We start from the raw sequence: 21,129 nt of genomic DNA, 5'->3' as shown, positions 1-21,129 counted from the left end.
ACTGCCCGTGGTATTGGCCTCTCCAATCCTGTCTGAAGGGATCAACACTGCATTGCTTGAGGAAACTCAGGCCACTATACAGGACAATGTTGATTCTCCTCTGGACCCACCGTCTTTGCTTCTAAGACCTATAATAGGAATCAAGCCCTAACAGATCCCTAAAGGTAAGGTACAAAGTGTGACCCACAAAGACATGTACTACACTCCAAAAGAACTACTCAAATTTTCCAATTTATACAGCTAGAAATCTAGGGAACACATGTGGAAACAAATACTAATGTTGGAAAAAACATAAAGTTGAATCTGGTCAAATTTATTGATAGGGGCCTACTAAGCAGAGATTCTGATTTTAATGTTGCAGCTCAGGGAGTTGGAAAACATTCTAACAATTTGGTTGGTTGGTTTGCTAAAACATGATGAAAAGGTGGCCCACAGTGAGTAAATTGGAAATGCTGGACCTGCCTTAGTTTAATGTTGAGAGGAGGATTCAAAGGTTTAAGGAGAATGGAAGGTTAGAATAGTTCTGCTCACTCACACTGGGAAGGAATAGAAAATGTACCTTTCACTAACACTGTGAGAAATACATTTGTAAAGAGAGCCCTCGTGACAAGAAAATTTGGAAAAGAAGTGTGTGGAAAGACCTCTCTGAATGGAAAAAAAAGTGTGAAGATATTTGTGTCTTGTGTGAATGCTCACTCATGTTTGATCACATGTCTTACTCCATTTGGGGCTGCCCTAACAAAATACCATGGACTGGGTAGCTTCTAAACAACAAATTTATTCTCATGGCTCTCGAGGCTTGGAGTTCCAAGATCAAGGTACCAAGAGCTTTAGTGCTGGTGTGGGCCTCTTTTATAGACAGTGCTTTCTTGCTGTGCCCTCTCACGGTGAAAGGGGCAAAGCAGCTCTCTGGAACCTTATTGTAAGGACACTAATCCCATTCATGAGGGTTCTACCGCTTAACCACCTCCCCAAAGATCTCACCTCCTAATATCATCCCCTTGGGGACAAGGGCACACAAACATATAGAAAATAGCACTATAGAAGAGAAGGATTTTAATAATCAAACAGACAGAATGACCTGTTTTTGATTACCAGTCAGCCTCTTTTCCCACCCACTCCAGTTACTGCCCAATGGGCTCATGAACAAAGTGGCCATGGTGGCAGGGATGGAGGTTACATGGCTCAGCAATATGGACTTTCACTCACCAAGGCTGACCTGCCTACTGCCATTCCTGACTACCCAATCTGCTAACAGCAGAGACCAACACTCAGCACCTGATATAGCACCTTCTCTGGGGTGATGAGCCATCAACCTGGTATCAGGTTGATTACATTGGAGTGCTTCTATGATGGAAGAGGCAGTGTTTTGTCCTTACTGGAATAGACACTTTGGATACAGATTTGTCTTCCCTGCATGCTACGCTTCCACCAAAAGTACCATCCATGGACTTACAAAATGTCTTATCCACCATCATGATATTCCACACAGCATTACACCTGATCAAGGAACTCGTTTCACAGCAAGAGAAGTGCTGCAATAGGCCCATGCTTGTGGAATTTACTGGTGTTACCATGTTCCCCATCATCCTGAAGCAGCTGGCGTGACAGAGTGGTGACATGGTCTTTTGAAGTGTCAGTTACAGTGCCAGTTAAGTGTCAATACCTTTCAGGGCTGGGGCAAGGTTTTCCCCAAAGCTGTATATGCTCTGAATCAGTGTCCAATAGATGATGCTGATTCTCTGTTAGGATTCACAGGTCCAGAAATGAAGGGGTGGAAATGGGAGTGGTACCACTCACCATTACCCTAAGTGACCCACTAACAAAATGTTTTCTTCCTGTTCCTGCAACCTTGTGCTTTGCTAGCGTAGAGGTGTTAGTCCCAGAGAGAGGAATGCTTCCACCAGGAGACACAACAATGATTCCACTGAACTGGAAGTTAAGACTGCCATCTAGTCACTTTGGAATCCTCATATCTCTGAATCAGTAGGACAAGAGGCAGGTGCAATGTTGGCTGGGATAACTGATCCAGATTACGAAGTGTATATTAGATTTCATAGTGCAATTTTGTTAGTGGGTAACTAAGGGTAATGGTGAGTGCTGCCACTTCCATTTCCACCCCTTGAGTCCTGGGTGGAAATCAAGGGGTGGAAATGGGAGTGTAAACTGGTATAATAGACTTTTAGACTATTAAGTGTAAATTGGACTATTACTACTCTGCAATGGAGGAAATAAAGAGTATGTTAAGAATACAGGAAGTGCCTTAGGGCATCTCTTAGTGTTACCATGCCTAGTGATTAGGTCAATGGAAAACCACAACAATCCAATTCAGGCAGGACTATTAATGACCCAGACTCTTCAGAACTGAAGATTTGGGTCACCACATCAGGTAAAAAGCCAGTACCAGCTGAGGTGTTTGCTAAAGGCAAAGGGAGTACAGAATGGATGGTGGGAGAAAGTAGCTATAAATACCAGCTATGACCATATGACCAGTTACGGAAACAAGGTCTGTTAATGTTATGGGTGTTTCCTTCTTATTTTGTTATGAATACAATTGTATGTGTGTATCTCAAATATCTTTGTTTTCTTCCTTCTCTTATTCCCTTATCATGTAATATAAGGTGTATTGACTTTACATCATAGTATTTAAGTATTGTTAATTTTATATCATAGTATTTAAATCGTTTTTAACAAAATAGCAAGGAGAAAAGTAAACTCACTTAAGAATACCTATTCTTCTGTGGAAGGGGTTAGTGTGTTTTCAGTTGAATGCATGATACTTGTATCATGTTAAGTAAAACTGTAACCTTGTTATTGTCTTTAAGTGGAGAGTATGGTTTAAGGAGATGTGTATGGGTGCCAAGTTGACAAGGGCTGGACTTGTGATAGTTAATTTTGTGTGTCAACTTTACTGGGTCATGGGGTACCTAGATATTTGGTTAAATATTATTTCTAGGTGTCTCTGTGAAGGTGTTTCTGGGTGAGATTAGCATTCAAATCTAGACTGTGCAAAGCAGACTGTCTTCTCCAATGCAGGTGGGCCTCATCCAATCCTTTGAGGACCTGAACAGAACAAAAATGTAGAGGATGAGAGAATTTACTCTTCTTGCCTGACTGCATGAGCTGGGACATCAGTTTTCTGCCATGAGATTGGGGCTTACACCATCAGCACTACTGGTTCTCAAACCATTTAATTCAGACTATAATTACATTACCAGCTTCCCTGATTCTCCAGCTTGCAGATGGCAAACCATGGGACTTCTCAGGTTCCATAATCATTTGCTGATTCCTCATAATCTCTCTCTCTCTCTGTATATATGTATAGACACACACACACAACACACACACACACACACACACACACATACACATAATTCTATTGGCTCTATTTATCTGGAGAACGCTGACTAATACACATGGCTAAATCCTTATCATTTAAGTCTTCAAATGGTATTTCCTCAGAGAAGCCTTTCCTATTATTGCCTATCCCGGGAGCTGCAAATACCTCAAGGTTCCAGCGAATAGTCAGTAGCAAAGGTACCATGGTAAGTACCATTACCCAAATTCAACAATTATCAACACTGTGTCATTTTTGTTTCACCTATCTCTTCAACTGGCTTTTTACTTGATCATTTTAAACAAATCCCAAACACTGTGTCACTTCAAACCATAAATATTTCCATATGCATGAAGATTTTTAAAAATCATAACCACTATATTATTGGTCTAACAAAATTAACAGCAAGTCCTTAATATCATCATATAATACCAAGAACATAGTAAAATTTCCCCAATTGCCATATATCTTAATAAATATTTGCTGAATAAATGATGAACAAATGAATATGTGTCTGAGAGTAAACTTTCTAAAGCCTTGAAATGTGAAATAAAATTATCCTTATTAGAAACATTAGGATGACATATCAGAAGAACTATGGTTTTCAAACTTTTTAACATATTCCCCATAACTCTGTAGGTTTTCAAAATTTAAAAGGTGGAGAATTAGTTCAGCAAGTACTGTTTTAGTCATGCAGATGAAACCTAAGAGTAAAATTCTGTATTGGATATTTACTAAAGAAAAAAGAAGATATGTCTTTGCACAGATCCTTATACAGTAAAATTCATAGCAGATTGACTCATAATAACTAAACACTAGAAACAACCCAAATATGTATCAACTAGTGAATGGGTAAACTTTGATACATTCATACAATGTAATGCTACTCAGCAATAAAAAAATACACAAAAAAGATGGATGAATCTTACAAACATTATGTTGAATAACAAGAAGCCAGATGCAAGAGTATATACTCTGTGATTCCAATTAAATAAAATTTGAGAGCAGACAAAACTAATTTATAGTGAAAAGCTATCAGAATAGTGGTTGTCTGTGGGGAGTAGGGTGGGGTGGGATTGACTGGAAATGAGGCATGACGGAACTTTCTGAGGTGATGGCAATTTTATTGGGGGTTTAGTTACACAGATGTGTACAGTTTTCAAAACACATGGAATTGTACACTTAAGATTATGCATGTGTTTGTATGTACATTTTACCAAAACAGAATAAAATATTTAGGTAGATATCTTACTGATGTCAGCTATTTACTTTGAAATGCATCAGAAAAATAAGATGGCTTGACGAAAGATAGAGATATGCATATGTGGACAGATATGTGATAAAGCAACACAGAAAAATGTTAGCAGTAGAATCCACTTTGGGGTACACAGGTGTTTACTATACAATTCTTCCAGCTTTGATATGTGTTTAAAATTTTAAAAAAATAAAATGTAGAGAAAAATCTCCATAGTGGTTTTCAGAAGATGGGAGGATAAAAAAGGGGCTAGTTTGAGAACATATATGACTTAGCCTTTCTGAGATACTTGCTGAGCTGCCTCTCTAGCTGCCTTTGAATGAACTGACCTCCACTTCCAGTTCTTGTGTAAACCGGTAGCTTTTTGGCCATATCAACAAGCATCTGCTTCTGGACCTCAGGTCTCTCTTCATTTTCATAGCGCTCCTTGTCTGTGTAGGACAAGTGGAACTGGAAGCAGGAGTGAAAGGTAAGACTTTATTATCTAAGGTTAATAGAAAAGATTAAAACCAACAACAATAACTACTTTAATGAAATTATTTGTTACCTACCCTTGAAGCTCAGGTACCACTTTGTCTTAAAATGTTCTCTGGATAATTATTTCAATAATCTGGCTTTTATCTCAATCATCAAAAGCATGAGATATGTGTATTGTTTTATAAAGAAAATAAAACAGAGAGATTAAGTAACTTGCCTAAAGTTGCACTCAATCAACTAACAAGTGGCAATGTTGGACTTCAAACTCAATTCATCTGATTTCAATACTTGTCCCTTTCCATTGATTCATAATATGATGTTGCATACAGATGTGTAACATATTTTTGCCAGGGCCCTGTTGATAATTAACCATGCTTATCAAGTTGCAAGAGTTTTCATAGATGACACTGATAACACCCTTGGAGAAGCTGGATGAGACTGCTTGTAACATTGTCTGCATATTCTAATCATGTAAATAGGTGGAAATTTAGATATTCTCACTATTGAATACTTTTTTAGTCTGGTATGGAGCTTGTTGCTGCAATAGTGCCATATTTTGCTAATCTTGCAAAATATATACCAATGATCTTCAAAAGTAATACGAATCTGAAAGCATTTATTCTATCTGTGCCAAAGGGTAGACTGAGTTGAAAAAAAGGATATGGGGTCAAAATTTCTGGGTTTAAGTCTCATGTCTATCACTTAATAGAAAATCACTTTGCAAAATCAGACATTCTCAATCTGTTTCTTCGTCTGTAAAATAGAAGAAATAATATCTACTTCATAATATTGGTGCAGAAGTGCCGGATAAGAATAGGTAAATAAAAATCTCCTTTAGAAGTCTAATTTTTGAATTGTTTAAAAATATTTGACATTGCTGCTGGAGATTTTGTCACCACTAGGCCTGCCTTACAAGAGCTCCTGAAGGAAGCACTAAACATGGAAAGGAACAACTGGTACCAGCCACTGCAAAAACATGCCAAATTATAAACTCCATCAACTAATAGGCAAAATAACCAAGTAACATCATAATGACAGGATCAAATTCACACATAACAATATTAACCTTAAATATAAATGGGCTAAATGCCCCAATTAAAAGACAAAGACTGGCAAACTGGATAAAAAGGCAAGACCCATCAGTGTGCTGTATTCAGGAGACCCATCTCACGTGCAGAGACACATATAGGCTCAAAATAAAGGGATGGAGGAAGATCTACCAAGCACATGGAAAGCAAAAAACAACAACAACAACAAAAAAAACAAAAAAACAAAAACAAAAACAAAAACAATAAAAGGAGGGGTTGCAATCCTAGTCTCTGATAAAACAGACTTTATCTGTTTTTTTTTTTAACCAACAAAGATCAAAAGAGACAACGAAGCCCATTACATAATGGTAAAGGGATCAATTCAATAAAAAGAGCTAACTATCCTAAATATATATATATACACCCAATACAGGAGCACCCAGATTCATAAAGCAAGTCCTGAGAGACCTAAAAAGAGACTAAGACTCCACACAATAATAATGGGAGACTTTAATACCCCACTGTCAACATTAGAAAGATCAACGAGACAGAAGGTTAACAAGGATATCCAGGACTTGAACTGAGCTCTGCACCTAGCAGACCTAATAGACATCTACAGAACTCTCCACCCCAAATCAACAGAATATACATTCTTCTCAGCACCACATCGCACTTATTCCAAAATTGACCACATAGTTGGAAGTAAAGCACTCCTCAAACGTAAAAGAACAGAAATCATAACAAACTGTCTCTCCGACCACAGTGCAATCATATTAGAACTCAGGATTAAGAAACTCACTCAAAACCGCACAACTGCATGGAAACTAAACAACCTACTCCTGAATGACTACTGGGTAAATAACGAAATGAAGGCAGAAATAAAGATGTTATTTGAAGCCAATGAGAACAAAGACACAACATACCAGAATCTCTGGGACACATTTAAAGCAGTGTGTATAGGGAAATTTAGAGCACTTAAATGCCCACAAGAGAAAGAAGGAAAGATCTAAAATTGACACCCTGACATCACAATTGAAAGAACTAGAGAAACAAGAGCAAACAAATTCAAAAGCTAGCAGAAGTCAAGAAATAACTAAGATAAGAGCAGAACTGAAGGAGACAGAGACACAAAAAACCCTTCCAAAAAATCAATGAATCCAGGAGACGGTTTTTTTGAAAAGATCAACAAAAGTGATAGACTGCTAGAATGCTAGCAAGACTAATAAAGAAGAAAAGAGACACAATAAAAAATGATAAAGGGGATATCACCACCGATCCCACAGAAATACAAACTACCATCAGAATATACTATAAACACCTCTACAAAAATAAACTAGAAAATCTAGAAGAAATGGATAAATTCCTGGACATATACATCCTCCCAAGACCAAACCAGGAAGAAGCTGAATCTCTGAATAGACCAATAACAGGCTCTGAAATTGAGGCAATAATTAATAACCTACCAACCAAAAAAAGTCCAGGACCAGACAGATTCACAGCCAAATTCTACCAGAGGTATAAAGGGGAGCTGATACCATTCCTTCTGAAACTATTCCAATCAATAGAAAAAGAGGGAATCCTCCCTAACTCATTCTATGAGGCCAGCATCATTGTGATACCAAAGGCTGGCAGTGACACAATAAAAAAAGAGAATTTTAGACCAATATCCCTGATGAACATCGATGTAAAAATCCTCAATAAAATACTGGCAAACCGAATCCAGCAGCACATCAAAAAGCTTATCCACCAAGATCAAGTTGGCTACATTCCTGGGATGCAGGGCTGGTTCAACAAATGCAAATGAATAAACATAATCCATCATATAAACAGAACCAAAGACAAAAACCACATGATTATCTCAATAGATGCACAAAAGGCCTTTGACAAAATTCAACAGTCCTTTATGCTAAAAACACTCAATAAACTAGGTATTGATGGAACATATCTCAAAATAATAAGAGCTATTTATGACAAACCCACAGCCAGTATCATACTCAATGGGCAAAAACTAGAAGCAATCCCTTTGAAAACTGGCACAAGACAGGGATGCCCTCTCTCACCAATGCTATTCAACATCGTATTGGAAGTTCGGGCTAAGGCAATCAGGCAAGAGAAAGAAATAAAGGGTATTCAATTAGGAAAAGAGGAAGTCAAATTGTCCCTGTTTGCAGATGATATGATTGTATATTTAGAAAACCCCATCGTCTCAGCCCAAAATCTCCATTTCAGTTGATAAGCAACTTCAGCAAAGTCTCAGGATACAAAATCAATGTGCAAATCACAAGCATCCTTATACACCAATAACAGACAAACAGAGAGCCAAATCATGAGTGAACTCCCATTCACAATTGCTACAAAGAGAATAAAATACCTAGGAATCTTAATCCAGTCTACCATTGATGGACATTTGGGTTGGTTCCAAGTCTTTGCTATTGTGAATGGTGCTGCAATAAACATACATGTGCATATGTCTTTACAGTAGCATGATTTATAATCTTTTAGGTATATGCCCAGTAATGGGATGGCTGGGTCAAATGGTATTTCTAGTTCTAGATCCTTGAGGAATTGCCACACTGTCTTCCACAATGGTTGAACTAGTTTACAGTCCCACCAACAGTGTAAAAGTATTCCTATTTCTCCACATCCTCTCCAGTACCTGTTGTTTCCTGACTTTTTATGATTGCCATTCTAACTGGTGTGAGATGGTATCTCTTTGTGGTTTTGATTTGGGATGAGTTAATGGGTGCAGCACACCAACAAGGTACATGTATATATAAATATAACAAATCTACACGTTGTGCAGATGTACCATAGAACTTAAAGTATAATAATACAAAAATAAAAATCAAAAAATACCTAGGAATATAACTTACATGGGACGTGAAGGACCTCTTCAAGGAGAACTGCAAATCACTGCTCAACAAAATAAAATAGGACACAAACCAATGGAAGAACATTCCATGTTCAGGGATAGGAAGAATCAATATCATGAAAACGGCCATACTGCCCAAGTAATTTATAGATTCAATGCCACCCCCAACAAGCTACCAATGACTTTCACAGAATTGGAAAAAGCTACCTTAAAGTTCATATGGAACCAAGAAAGAGCCCACATTGCCAAGACAATCCTAAACCAGAAGAACAAAGCTGGAGGCATCATGCTACCTGACTTCAATCTATACTATAAGGCTACAGTAACCAAAACAGCATGGTACTGGTACCAAAACAGAGATATAGACCAATGGAACAGAACAGGGGCCTCCGAAATAACACCACACATCTATAACCATCTGATCTTTGACAAACCTGACAAAAACAAGAAATGGGAAAAGTATTTCCTATTTAATAAATGGTGCTGAGAAAACTGGCTAGCCATATGTAGAAAGTTGAAACTGGATCCCTTCCTTACACTTTATACAAAAATTAATTCAAGATGGATTAGAGACTTAAATGTTAGACTGAAAACTATAAAAACCCTAGAAGAAAACCTAGATAATACCATTCAGGTATAAGTAATCTAGAGATGATTTAAAGTATGTAGGAGGCTGTGAATGGGTTATATGCAAATACTATGGCATTTTATATAAGGAATCTGAGCATCTGCAATTTTTGTATCTATGGGAGGTCCTGAAACCAATCCCCTGTGGATACTGAGGAACAACTATATTTATAGGCCAAAAGACATGTAGAAGAATGTTCACTGGAGCTTTATTCATAACACACAAAAATGGAAACAAGCATACTTCAATGGCTGAATGGTTAAATCAAGTGTGATAAAAGGGAATAACTAACAGCAATCAAAGGAATCTACTAAAAACTGCATCAACATGGATAAATTTGAAAAACACTGTGTTGAGTGAAAGGTATACATAGAATAGTACCAACTATGATTCCTTTTTCATGGACTTCGAAAACAGGCAAAACCAATCTACGGTGATAGAAGTTAGAGTAGTAGTTGCCTCCGAGAGGAGGCTGATTTGAAAAGAGGCATGAAGATTTATGAGGTACTAGAAATGTTTAAAATTTTAACCTGGATAGTGATTACATAGGTATAATATATGGGGACACATTCATCAAATTATTCTCTTTAAAACTTAATTCTGGGAGTAGAGTCTGTATGTTACACTTCTATAAAATAGCAGAACAAATAATAAAATATTTGAGATAACTTAAATATATCTAACTTAAAAAATTGGAAACATATAAAATCAAACACTCTGTTTTCAGAACCACACCTAGTGGTGCATTTTTATGGTACTGTCATTCTCAGGTAGAGTGAGAATTAAGTACCCTGCGTGGGGTATGTGGAAATATGTAGGGGCATTTTTGGCAATTACAATGAATGTGGTGCATTATAGGCAATTAATCCTTAGCCTAGGGTGCTAAAGATTCTCCAATGAACTGAACAAATTCACACAACTATTTTTCCCATTCAAAGGTCAGTAGGTAGTATGGGAGGGGCCTAGATGGCTGATTAGAAGCAGCAGTCCATGGCACTCGCGGAGAGGAATGAAAGTAGTGAGTGAGTTCAGCACCTTCAACTAAAATATACAGGTTTGTGCATTGGGACTGATTAGGCAAACAACTAGACTCATAGAGAATGAAGAAAAGCAGGATGGGGAAACAGCCCTCCCAGGAGTGGTACAGAGCCAAAAAACAAACAAACAAACAAACAAACAAAAAGCCCCACCCCGAGACAAGGGAATTGGTGAATGATTGTGCCACCCTGCTCAGGAAATCATGCTTCTCCCACAGATCACTGCAACCCGCCGATAAGGAGATCCTCTGGTGATCCCATGCCACCAGGGCCTTGGGTCCGATACTCAAAGCTGTGTGGAGTCATGGCAGAGCAGCTGCTCAGCCACACACAGAGACCCGGGAGTTTTACATACTCCAGCCCCAGTATCCCCAGCAAGGTGGGAGATCCATTTGTACATATACCTAAGAAGAGGGCTAAATCCAGGCAGCCAAGCAGTGTCGTTCTGCAGGCCCCACTTCCATGGCACTATACAATCTAAGACACACTGGCTTGTAATTCTAGCCAGCCAACTGCAACAGGCTGAAGGCTGCCTGAGATGGGATAAAGTTCCTGTGGGGAGGGGTGGCTGCCATCTCTGTGGTTCAGTCGGCTCAGCCATTCCAGCCTGCCGGCTTTGGAGAGTGCAAATGGTCCGGAGGAGTAAGGACCCCCCACAATGAAGCATACCTACTTTGCCAGGTTGTGGCCAGGCTGCTTCTTACGCAGGACCCCAATCCATTCCTCCTCACTGAGTGAAGCCTCTCTGTGGGGACTTCAGCCACTCCAGCCAAGGTTATACAGAGAGAGCTCTGATTTCTCCCTGGGACAGAGCTCTTGGGAGGTGGAGGAGCCACCATCTCTGCAGTTCAGTGAACTCAGCCATTTCAGGCTGCTGGTTTTAGAGAGTGAAAATTGTCCCGATGAGGAAGGGTCAGTTTGGAAAATTTTGGACTTATCTATTCATGCTAAATATATACAACACAATGCAGGACAGCTGCTTTGGCAGATTGTGGCCAGACTGCTTCTTTTTTTTTGTTGTTTTGTTTTGTTTTTCTTTCTTTTTTTTTTTTTTTTTTTTGAGATGAAGTTTCACTCTTGTTGCCCAGGCTGGAGTGCAATGGCACAATCTCGGCTCACTGCAACCTCTGCCTCCCAGGTTCAAGTGATTTTCCTGCCTCAGCCTTCCAAGTAGCTGGGATTACAGGCATGGGCCACGATGCCTGGCTAATTTTGTATTTTTAGTAGAGACGGGGTTTCTCCATGTTGGTCAGGCTGGTCTCGAACTCCCGACCTAAGGTGATCCACCCGCCTCGACCTCCCAAAGTGATGGGATTACAGGCATGAGCCACCGTGCCTGGCCACACTGCTTCTTTAAGTGGGACTCCGACCCATTTCTCCTCACTGGGCAGGACCTCCCTGTGGGGTCTTCAGCCACTCCACCTAGGGTTATAGGGACAGGGTTCTGAACTTTCCCTGGGATAGAGCTCCCATGGGGAGGGGTGGCTGTCATCTCTGTGGTGCAGTTGATTCAGCCATTCCAGTCTGCTGGCTTTGCAGACTTCAAATTTTCTGGACAAGAGTGGATTCCCTCCAGTAGAGCAACCCTGCTCTGCCAAAAAGCAGCCAGACTGCTTCTTTAAGTGGGTTCCTGATTTCATTCTTCCTGATTGGGTGAAACGTCCCAAAAGGGGTCTTGAGATACCTCCTATAGGTGCATTTGGGCCAGAAACAGGTCAGTACCCGCCTGGGATGGAGCTTCCAGAGAAAGGAGAAGGCTGCCATCTTTGCTGTTACACAGTCTTCACTGGTGATACATCCAGGTATGAAAAAAATAAAAATAAAAATGAGGCAAGTAGGGTCTGGAGCAGACCTGCAGCAAACCACAGCAGCCCTATAGGAGAGTGGCCTGACTGTTAAAAGAAAAACAAACAGAAAACAACAACATCAACAGAAAAGACCCCACAAAAAACTCATTCAAAGGTCATCAACCTCAAAGATCAAAGGTAGATAAGCTCACAAATATGAGAAATAATCAACACAAAAATGCTGAAAACAAAACGCCAGAGTGTCTCTACCCCTCTCAAATGAAGGCAACACCTCTAGAGCAAGGGCACAGAACTGGGTTGCGGTTAAGATGGCTGAATTGACAGAAGTAGGCTTCAGAAGGTGGGTAATAACAAACTTCACTGAACTAGAAGCAGCATGTTGTAACCCAATGCAAAGAGTCTAAGAATCATGAGAAAACAATACAGGAGCTGATAGCCAGAATAGCCAGTTTAGGGAGGAATATAACGGACCTGATGGAGCTAGAAAACACAATATGACAACTTTACAATGCAATCATAAGTATGAAGAGCAGAATAAATAAAGCAGAGGAAGGAATCTCAGAGCTTGAAGACTATCTTTCTGAAACAAGACAGACAAGAATAGAGAATAAAGAGTAAAATGAATGAATAAAATCTGAGAAATATGGAATCATGTAAAGAGAGCAAACCTACAACTGATTGGGGTACCTGAAAGAGATGGCGTGAATGGAACCAAGTTGGAAAATATATTTCAGGATATCATCCAGGAAAACTTCCCCAGTCTAGCAAGACAGGCCAACATTCAAATTCAGGAAATGCAGAGAACCCCAGGAAGATACTCCATGAGAAGATCAATTCCAAGGCACATAATCATCAGACTCTCCAAGGTTGAAATAAAGAAAATATTCAGGCAGCCAGAGCAACCTCTGCCTCCTGGGTTCAAGCGACTCTCCTGCCTCAGACTCCCAAGTAACTGGGATGACAGGCATGCACCACCATGCCCAGCTAATTTTGTACTTTTAGTAGAGATGGGGTTTCTCCATGTTGGTCAGGCTAGTCTTGAACTCCCTACCTCAGGTGATCTGCCTGCCTTGGCCTCCCAAAGTGCTGGGATTACAGGATGAGCCACATGCTCAGCCCTGGCATAATGTTTTCAAGGTTCATCCGTGTTGTACCATGTATCAGTACTACATTCCTTTTCATGGCTGAATAAAATTCCAGCCAGTGTATGGACACACAACACCTTCATTATCCATTTATTCACTGATGAAAATTTGGACTGTTTCTACCTTTTGGCTATAGTGAATAGTGCTGCTATGAACAGTCATGTATAAGTACTTATTTGAACACTTGTTTTCAATTATTTCGGGTATATATCTAGGAGTGGGATTTCTAGGTCACATGGTAATTATATATTTAACTTCATGAAAATTTGCACAGCTGTTTTCACATCAGTCATACCATTTTACATTCCTAGAAGCAATGTATGAAGATTCTGATTTCTTCACATCCTCACCAAGAGTTATTATTTTTCATTCATTCATTTATTTAATTTGGCTATCCTAGTGGGTATCTATCACGGTCTTGTTTGCATTTCTCTAATAACTAATGATGTCAAGCATCTTTTCGTGTGCTTTTTGGCTATTTGTATATATTCTTTGGAGACATGTCTATTCAAATTGTTTCACCAGTTTTAAATTGGGTTGTTTGTTTTCTTGTTGTTTATTTGTAGAAATTCTTGATATATTCTAAACACTTGACACATCAGATACATGACTTGCAAATATTTTCTCCCATTCTTTGGATGATCATCTCACTTTCTTGATAGTGTTGTTTGATGTACAAAAGGATTTTTTTTAACTTTGATGAAGTCAAATTTATCCATTTTTTCTTTTATTGCTTGTGCTTTTGGTGTCATATCAAATAATTCATTGCCAAATCCAAGATAATAAAGAGTTTCCCCTAAGTTTTATTCAAAGAGTTTTGTAAGTTTAGGTCTTACATTTAATTATTTGGTCCTTTTAAAAATAACATGATACATATGCGTAACAAAAAATTTAACCATTTTAAAGTATATAGTTCAGTAGCATTAAGTACATTCACATTATTGTTCAACCATCACTACCATCCATCTCCAGAACTTTATTCATCTTCCCAAACTGAAATTCTATACTCATTAAACAACTCCACATTTCCCTCTCCTCCCAGTCCTAGCAAAGACCATTCTACTTTTTCTCTGTGAATTCAACTACTTTAGGTACCTCATACAAGTAGAATCATACATATTTGCCTTTTGTTACTGGTTTATTTCACTTAGCATGATGTCCTGAAGTTTCATCCATGTAACAGTATGTGTCAGAATTCCCTTCTCTTTCAAAAGCTGAATAATATTCCATTGTATGTATATACATGACTTTACTTACCAATTCATTTGGGTTGCTTCCACCTTTTGGCTATTGTGAATAGTGCTATAAACATAGGTATACAGCCATCTATTTGAGACCTTGCTGTCAACTCTTTTGGGTATAAACCCAAAAGTGGAATTGCTAGACCCTGTGGTGGTGCTATTTTTAACTATTTGAGGAACCATTATACTGTTTTCCATAGTAGTTACACCATTTTACCATTCCCACCAACAGCCCTCAAATGTTCCAATTTCTTTACATCTTCACCAACACTTGCTGTTTTCCAGTGTGTGTGTTTTTTTTTATAGTAAGCCTTTTAATAAAGGTTTTAATAAAGGGTGTGAGGTGGTATCTCATTGTTTTGATTTGCATTAATCTAATGATTAATGATATTCAGCATCTTTTCATGTGCTTCCCTGTGATGGTTAATACTGAGTGTCAATGTGATTGGATTGAAGGATGCAAAGGATCCTGGGTGTGTCTGCAAAGGTGCTGCCAAAGGAGATTAACATTTCACTCAGTGGGATGGGGAAGGCAGACCCACCCTTAATCTGAGTGGGCACCATCTAATCAGCTACCAGCAAATATAAAGCAGGCAGAAAAACGTGAAAAGACTAGACTGCCTAGCCTCCAAGGCTACATCTTTCTACCATGCTGGACCCTTCCCGCCCTCGAACATCGGACTCCAAGTTCTTCAGTTTTGGGACTCGGACTGGCTTTCCTTGCTCCTCAGCTTGCAGATGGCCTATTGTGGGCCCTTGTGATTGTGTGAGTTAATACTTAACAAACTCCTGAAGTTTCACGGCTTGTGAGAGGCAAGGAGTTTAGTGACACTATACATAATACCTTTGACCATATGTGGAGAACCAAGGAACACATAATCTTTCTCCCATCCTTCCCCAAAGAAACATGTGGCCTTTTACCAGGGTAGCTGCATTGGGGAAAGGGAAATGATCAGACATTTTGGGGACTACTGGACACTGGCTCTGAGCTGATGATTCCAGGCAAGCAAAAATGTCATTATGGTCCTCCAGTTAAAGTAGGGGCTTATAGAGGTCAGGTAATTAATGGAGTTTTAGCTCAGGTCCGATTTACAGTGTCCAGTGTCCAGTGGGTCCCTGGACTCATCTTGTGGTCATTTCCCCAGTGCCAGAATGCATAATTGACATAGACATACTTAGCAGCTGGCAGAACCCCCACAATGGCTCCCTGATTGGTAGGGTGAGGGTTATTATGGTGGGGAAGGCCAAATGGAAGCCATTAGAGTTGCCTCTACCTAGAAAAATAGTAAATCAAAAACAATATTGCATCCCTGGAGGGACTGTGATTAGTGTCACCATCAAGGACTTGAAAGATGCAGTGGTGGTGATTCCCACTACATCCTCGTTCAACTCTCCAATTTGGCCTGCACAGAAGACAGATGGATTTTGGAGAATTACAGTGGATTATCGTAAGCTTCACCGAGTGGTGACTCCAATTGCAGCTGCTGTAACAGATGTGGTTTCATTGCTTGAGCAAATTAACACATCTCCTGGTACCTGGTATGCAGCCATTGACTTGGTAAATGCCTTTTTCTCCATTCCTGTCCATAAGGCCCACCAGACGCAATTTGCCTTCAGCTGGCAAGGTCAGTAACATACCTTTATTGTCCTACCTTAGGAGTATATCAACTCTGTCTTTGTGTCATTATCTTATTCAGAGAGACCTTGATCGTTTTTTGCTTCTGCAAGATATCACACTGGTCCATTACATTGATGATATTATGCTGATTGGATCCAGTGCGCAAGAAGTAGCAAATACACTGGACTAATTGCTGAGACATTTGCATGCCAGAGGATGGGAAATAAATCCGACTAAAATTCAGGGACCTTCTACCTCAGTAAAATTTCTACAGGTCCAGTGGTGTGAGGCCGTCAAAATATTCCTTCTGAGGTGAAGGATAAGTTGCTGCATTTGGCCCCTCCTACAACCAAGAAATCAGCACAATGCCTAGTGGGCCTATTTGGATTTTGGATGCAACACATTCCTCATTTGAGCGTGTTTCTTTGGCCCATTTATTGAGTGACCCAAAAGGCTGCCAGTTTTGAGTTGGGTCCAGAACAGGAAAAGGCTCTGCAACAGGTCCAGGCTGCTGTGCAAGCTGCTCTGCCACTTGGGTTATATGACCCAGCAGATCCAATGGTGCTTGAAGTGTCAGTGGCAGACAGGGATGCTGTTTGGAACCTTTAGCGGGCTCCCACAGGTGAATCATAGCAGAGGCCTCTAGGATTTTGGAGCAAGGCTCTGCCATCTTCTGCAAATAACTACTCTCCTTTTGAGAGACAGCTCTTGGCCTGTTACTGGGCCTTGGTGGAAACTGAACGATTGACTATGGGTGATAAAGTCACCATGTGACCCGAACTGTCTATCATGAACTGGGCACTCTGTGACCCATCTAGCCATAAAGTGGGTTGTGCACATCAGTATTCTATCATCAAATGAAGTGGTATATATGTGATCATGCTCGAGCAGGTCCTGAAGGCACAAGTTACATGAGAAGGTAGCTCAAATGCCCATGGTCTCCACTCCTGTCATCTTACCTTCTCTCCCCCAGCCTGCACTGATGGCCTCATGGGGGGGTTCACTATGATCAGTTGACAGAGGAAGAGATTACTAGGGCCTGGTTCACAGATGGTTCTATATGAAATGCAGGCACCTCCCAAAAGTGGACAGCTGCAGCACTACAGCCCCTTCCTAGGACATCCCAGAAGGACAGCAGTGTAAAGAAATCTTCCCAAGGGGCAGAACTTTGAGCAGCACAGCTGGTTGTGTACTTTGCATGGAGGAAGAAATGGCCACATGTGCAATTATATACTGATTCATGGGCTCTAGCCAATGGTTTGGCTGGATGGTCAGGGATTTGGAAGAAGCATGATTGGAAAATTGGTGACAAAGAAATTTGAGGAAGAGGTATGTGGATGGACTTCTCTGAGTTGTCATAAACTGTGAAGCTATTTGTATCCCATGTGAGTGGTCACCAACGGGTGACTTCAGCAGAGGAGGATTTTAATAATCAAGTGGATAGGGTGACCTGTTCTGTGGACATCACTCAGACTCTTTCCCCAGCCACCCCTGTCATCGCCCAATGGGCCCATGAAAAAAGTGGCTGTGGTGGCAACGATGGAGGTTATGCATGGGCTCAGTGACATGGACCTCCACTCACCAAGGTCGACTTGGCTATGGCCACTGCTGAGTGCCCAATTTTGCCAGCAGCAGAGACCAATACTCAGCATTCAAACTGGCACCATTCCACGGGGTGATCAGTCAGCTACCTGGTGGCAGGTTGATTATATTGGACTTCATTTGTCAGGAACAGGCAGAGGTTTTTCCTCACTGGAATAGATATTTACTCTGAATATAGGTTTGCCTATCCTGCACACAATGCTTCTGTCAATACTATAATCCATGGACTCATGGAATTCCTTATCCACCATCATGGTAATCCACACAGCACTGTCTCTGACCAACACACTCACTTTACGGCTAAAGAGGCAGTGGGCTCATGCTCATGGAATTCCCATGTTCCCTATCATTCTGAAGTAGTCAGATTGATAGAACGGTGGAATGGCCTTTTGAAATCACAATTACAACGTCGACTAGGTGACAATACTTTGCAGAGCTGGGGCACAGTTCTCCAGAAGGCCATGTATGCTTTGAATCAGCGTCCAATATATGGTACTCTTTCTTGCATAGGCAGGATTCATGTATCCAGAAATCAAGTGGTGGAAGTGGAAGTGGCACCACTCACTATCACCCCTAGTGATCCACTAGCAAAATTTTTGCTTCCTGTTCCCACAACATTACGTTCTGCTTGCCAAGAGGTCTTTGCTCCAGATGGAGGAACACTGCCACCAGGAGACACAATGACTCCATTAAACTGGAATTTAAGATTGCCTGGACACTTTGGGCTCCTCTTACTTTTAAATCAACAAGCTAAGAATGGAGCTATAGTGTTCCCTGGGGTGACTGACCCAGACTATCAAGATGAAATCAGTTTACTACTCCACAACAGAGGTAAGAAAGAGTGTGCATGTAATACAGGAGTAGAAGAAGATGGTCATCAATTCCAGCTACAACCACATGACCAGTTGCAGAAACAAGAACTATAATTGTCATATTTCCTCCTTCTTTTCTTAATAACATATTTGTGCATGTATACACTTGTACTAAGAAAATATCTTCCTTCTATTTCCTTTTTCCTTTATCATGTGACATAAGATTTATTGACTTCATATCAGCATTTAAGTACTGTTAGCTTTATGTAATAGCATTTGGTTTGGGTATTGGTGCATTTCGGGTTGCATGAAGGATAGTTGTATCATGTCAGGCATAATTGTGACCTTATTATTGTCTTTATTTGAAGATTATGTATGATCTCAGGAGATGTGTATGGTTTCAACTTGACAAGGGGTGGACTTGTGATGGTTAATACTGAGTGTCAACTTGATTGGATTGAAGGATGTAAAGTATTGATCCTGGGTGTGTCTGTAAGGGTGCTGCCATAGGAGATTAACATTTGAGTCAGCAGGCTTGGGAAGGCAGACCCACCCTTAATCTGGGTGGGCACCATCAAATCAGCTGCCAGTAAACACAAAGCAGGCAGAAAAATGTGAAGACTAGACTGGCCTACCCTCCAAGCCTACATCTTTCTCCTGTGCTGGAATTTCATACCCTCGAATATCGGACTCCAAGTTCTTCAGTTTTGGGACTCAGAGTGGCTTTCCTTGCTCCTCAGCTTGCTGATGGCTTATTGTGGGATCTTGTGATTGTGTGAATTAATACTTAATAAACTCCCCTTTATATATGTACTTCTATTATACTTTTATATACTCCCATATATGTGTGTGTATATATAATCCCCTTTATATATGTATATTATATATGTATTATATATATAATATTATATATTATTAGTTCTGTCCATCTAGAGAACCCTGACTAAAATATTCCTGATCATTGAGATATCTTCTTTGGAGAACTGTCAAGTTCTTTACCCATTTTAAAACTGATCTGCACATATAACCCTTGAAACTAAAATAAATATTGAATTTATTTTAAAAAATGAGTTTTTTGTTTAGTTGTAGTTTTTAAATATTCTGTATATTAACTCTTAATCTAAAATATGACATATTTTCTGCTATTCTGTAGGCTGCCTTTTCACTCTTTTAAATGTATCCTTTGACATATGAAAATGTTTAATTATGATGTAGTCCAATTTATGTATGTTTACTTTTTTACAGTGTTGGTGTCATATCCAAGAAATTGCCAAACCAATGTTATAAAAATATTCCTCTGTGTTTTTTTTTCTAAGTTTTATAATCCTAGCTCTTAAGTTTAGATCTTGGATCTATTTTGAGTTAATTTTTGTATATGGTGTGAGGTAAGGGTTCTATATAATTCTTTTGGATATGGACATCCAGTTATCCCAACACCACTTGTTGAAGACTGTGCATTCTCCATTAGAATGCTTTCAGCATGGTTGTTGAAGATTTCTGACCAAATATGCGAGTGTTTGTTGTTGGGCTCTTTATCCTATTTCACTGGTCTACATATCTGGCCTTATGCCTGTACCACATAGTTTTTATTACTGTAGTTTTTGTAGTAAATTCTGAAATAAGTAAGTGTGAAGCTACAACTTTGTTCTTCTTCAAGACTGTTTTGAGTATGTGGGATCTCTTGATATTCCATATAAATTTTAGAAAATGATTATTTTATTTCTGCAAAAAAATAATTGGGATTTTGATATAAATTGCATTAAATCTATAGAATGATTTGGGTAGTGTTTACATTTTAACAATATTAACTCTTCCAATTCATGAATACAGGATGCCTTTCCCTTTATTCACGTCTAATTTCCTTCAGTGACATTTTTTAGTTTTCACTTTAGAAGTCTTTCACCTTTTTGATTATGTTTATTCCTAAGTATTTTATTATTTTTGGTGCTGTTATAAATAAAATTGATTTTTTAGTTTCCTTTCAGATTGTTCATTGTTAGCATATCAAAACATAATTGGTTTTGTGTGATGTGGTGATTTTGTATCCTGCAACTTTGCTGAATTCATTTATTATTTATAATAGTTTTTTACATGTAGAATATTTACAGTTTTCTATATGTAAGATCACACCTACAAACAGAGATAATTTTACTTCTTCCTGTTCAATTTCAATGCCTTTTATTTGATTTTCTTGCCTACTTGCACTGGCCAGAGGAAGCATTTCTTATTTTTTTTAAAGAAATTTGGGAAGGATTGATGTTAACTATTC

The 21,129-nt window shown here is 39.4% G+C and overlaps 1 protein-coding gene across 2 annotated transcripts in view; it reads right to left on the bottom strand.

Moving 5' to 3' along the window:
- The window catches only part of ZDHHC15 (zinc finger DHHC-type containing 15), a 151,944-nt gene that overhangs the window by 77,549 nt on the left and 53,266 nt on the right, over positions 1 to 21,129 (bottom strand). For both annotated transcript variants that reach the window (XM_025372513.1, XM_025372514.1), the window contains one exon: positions 4,922 to 5,042. In XM_025372513.1, the coding sequence (XP_025228298.1) occupies positions 4,922 to 5,042 (121 nt within the window). The remainder of the gene's footprint in view (positions 1 to 4,921; positions 5,043 to 21,129) is intronic.

The sequence above is a fragment of the Theropithecus gelada genome, chromosome X (genome assembly GCF_003255815.1).
Source record: "Theropithecus gelada isolate Dixy chromosome X, Tgel_1.0, whole genome shotgun sequence".
Lineage (NCBI taxonomy): Eukaryota > Metazoa > Chordata > Mammalia > Primates > Cercopithecidae > Theropithecus > Theropithecus gelada.
The sequence above is the reverse complement of the archived record's forward strand: the minus strand, read 5'-3'. Positions and strand labels throughout refer to the sequence as shown.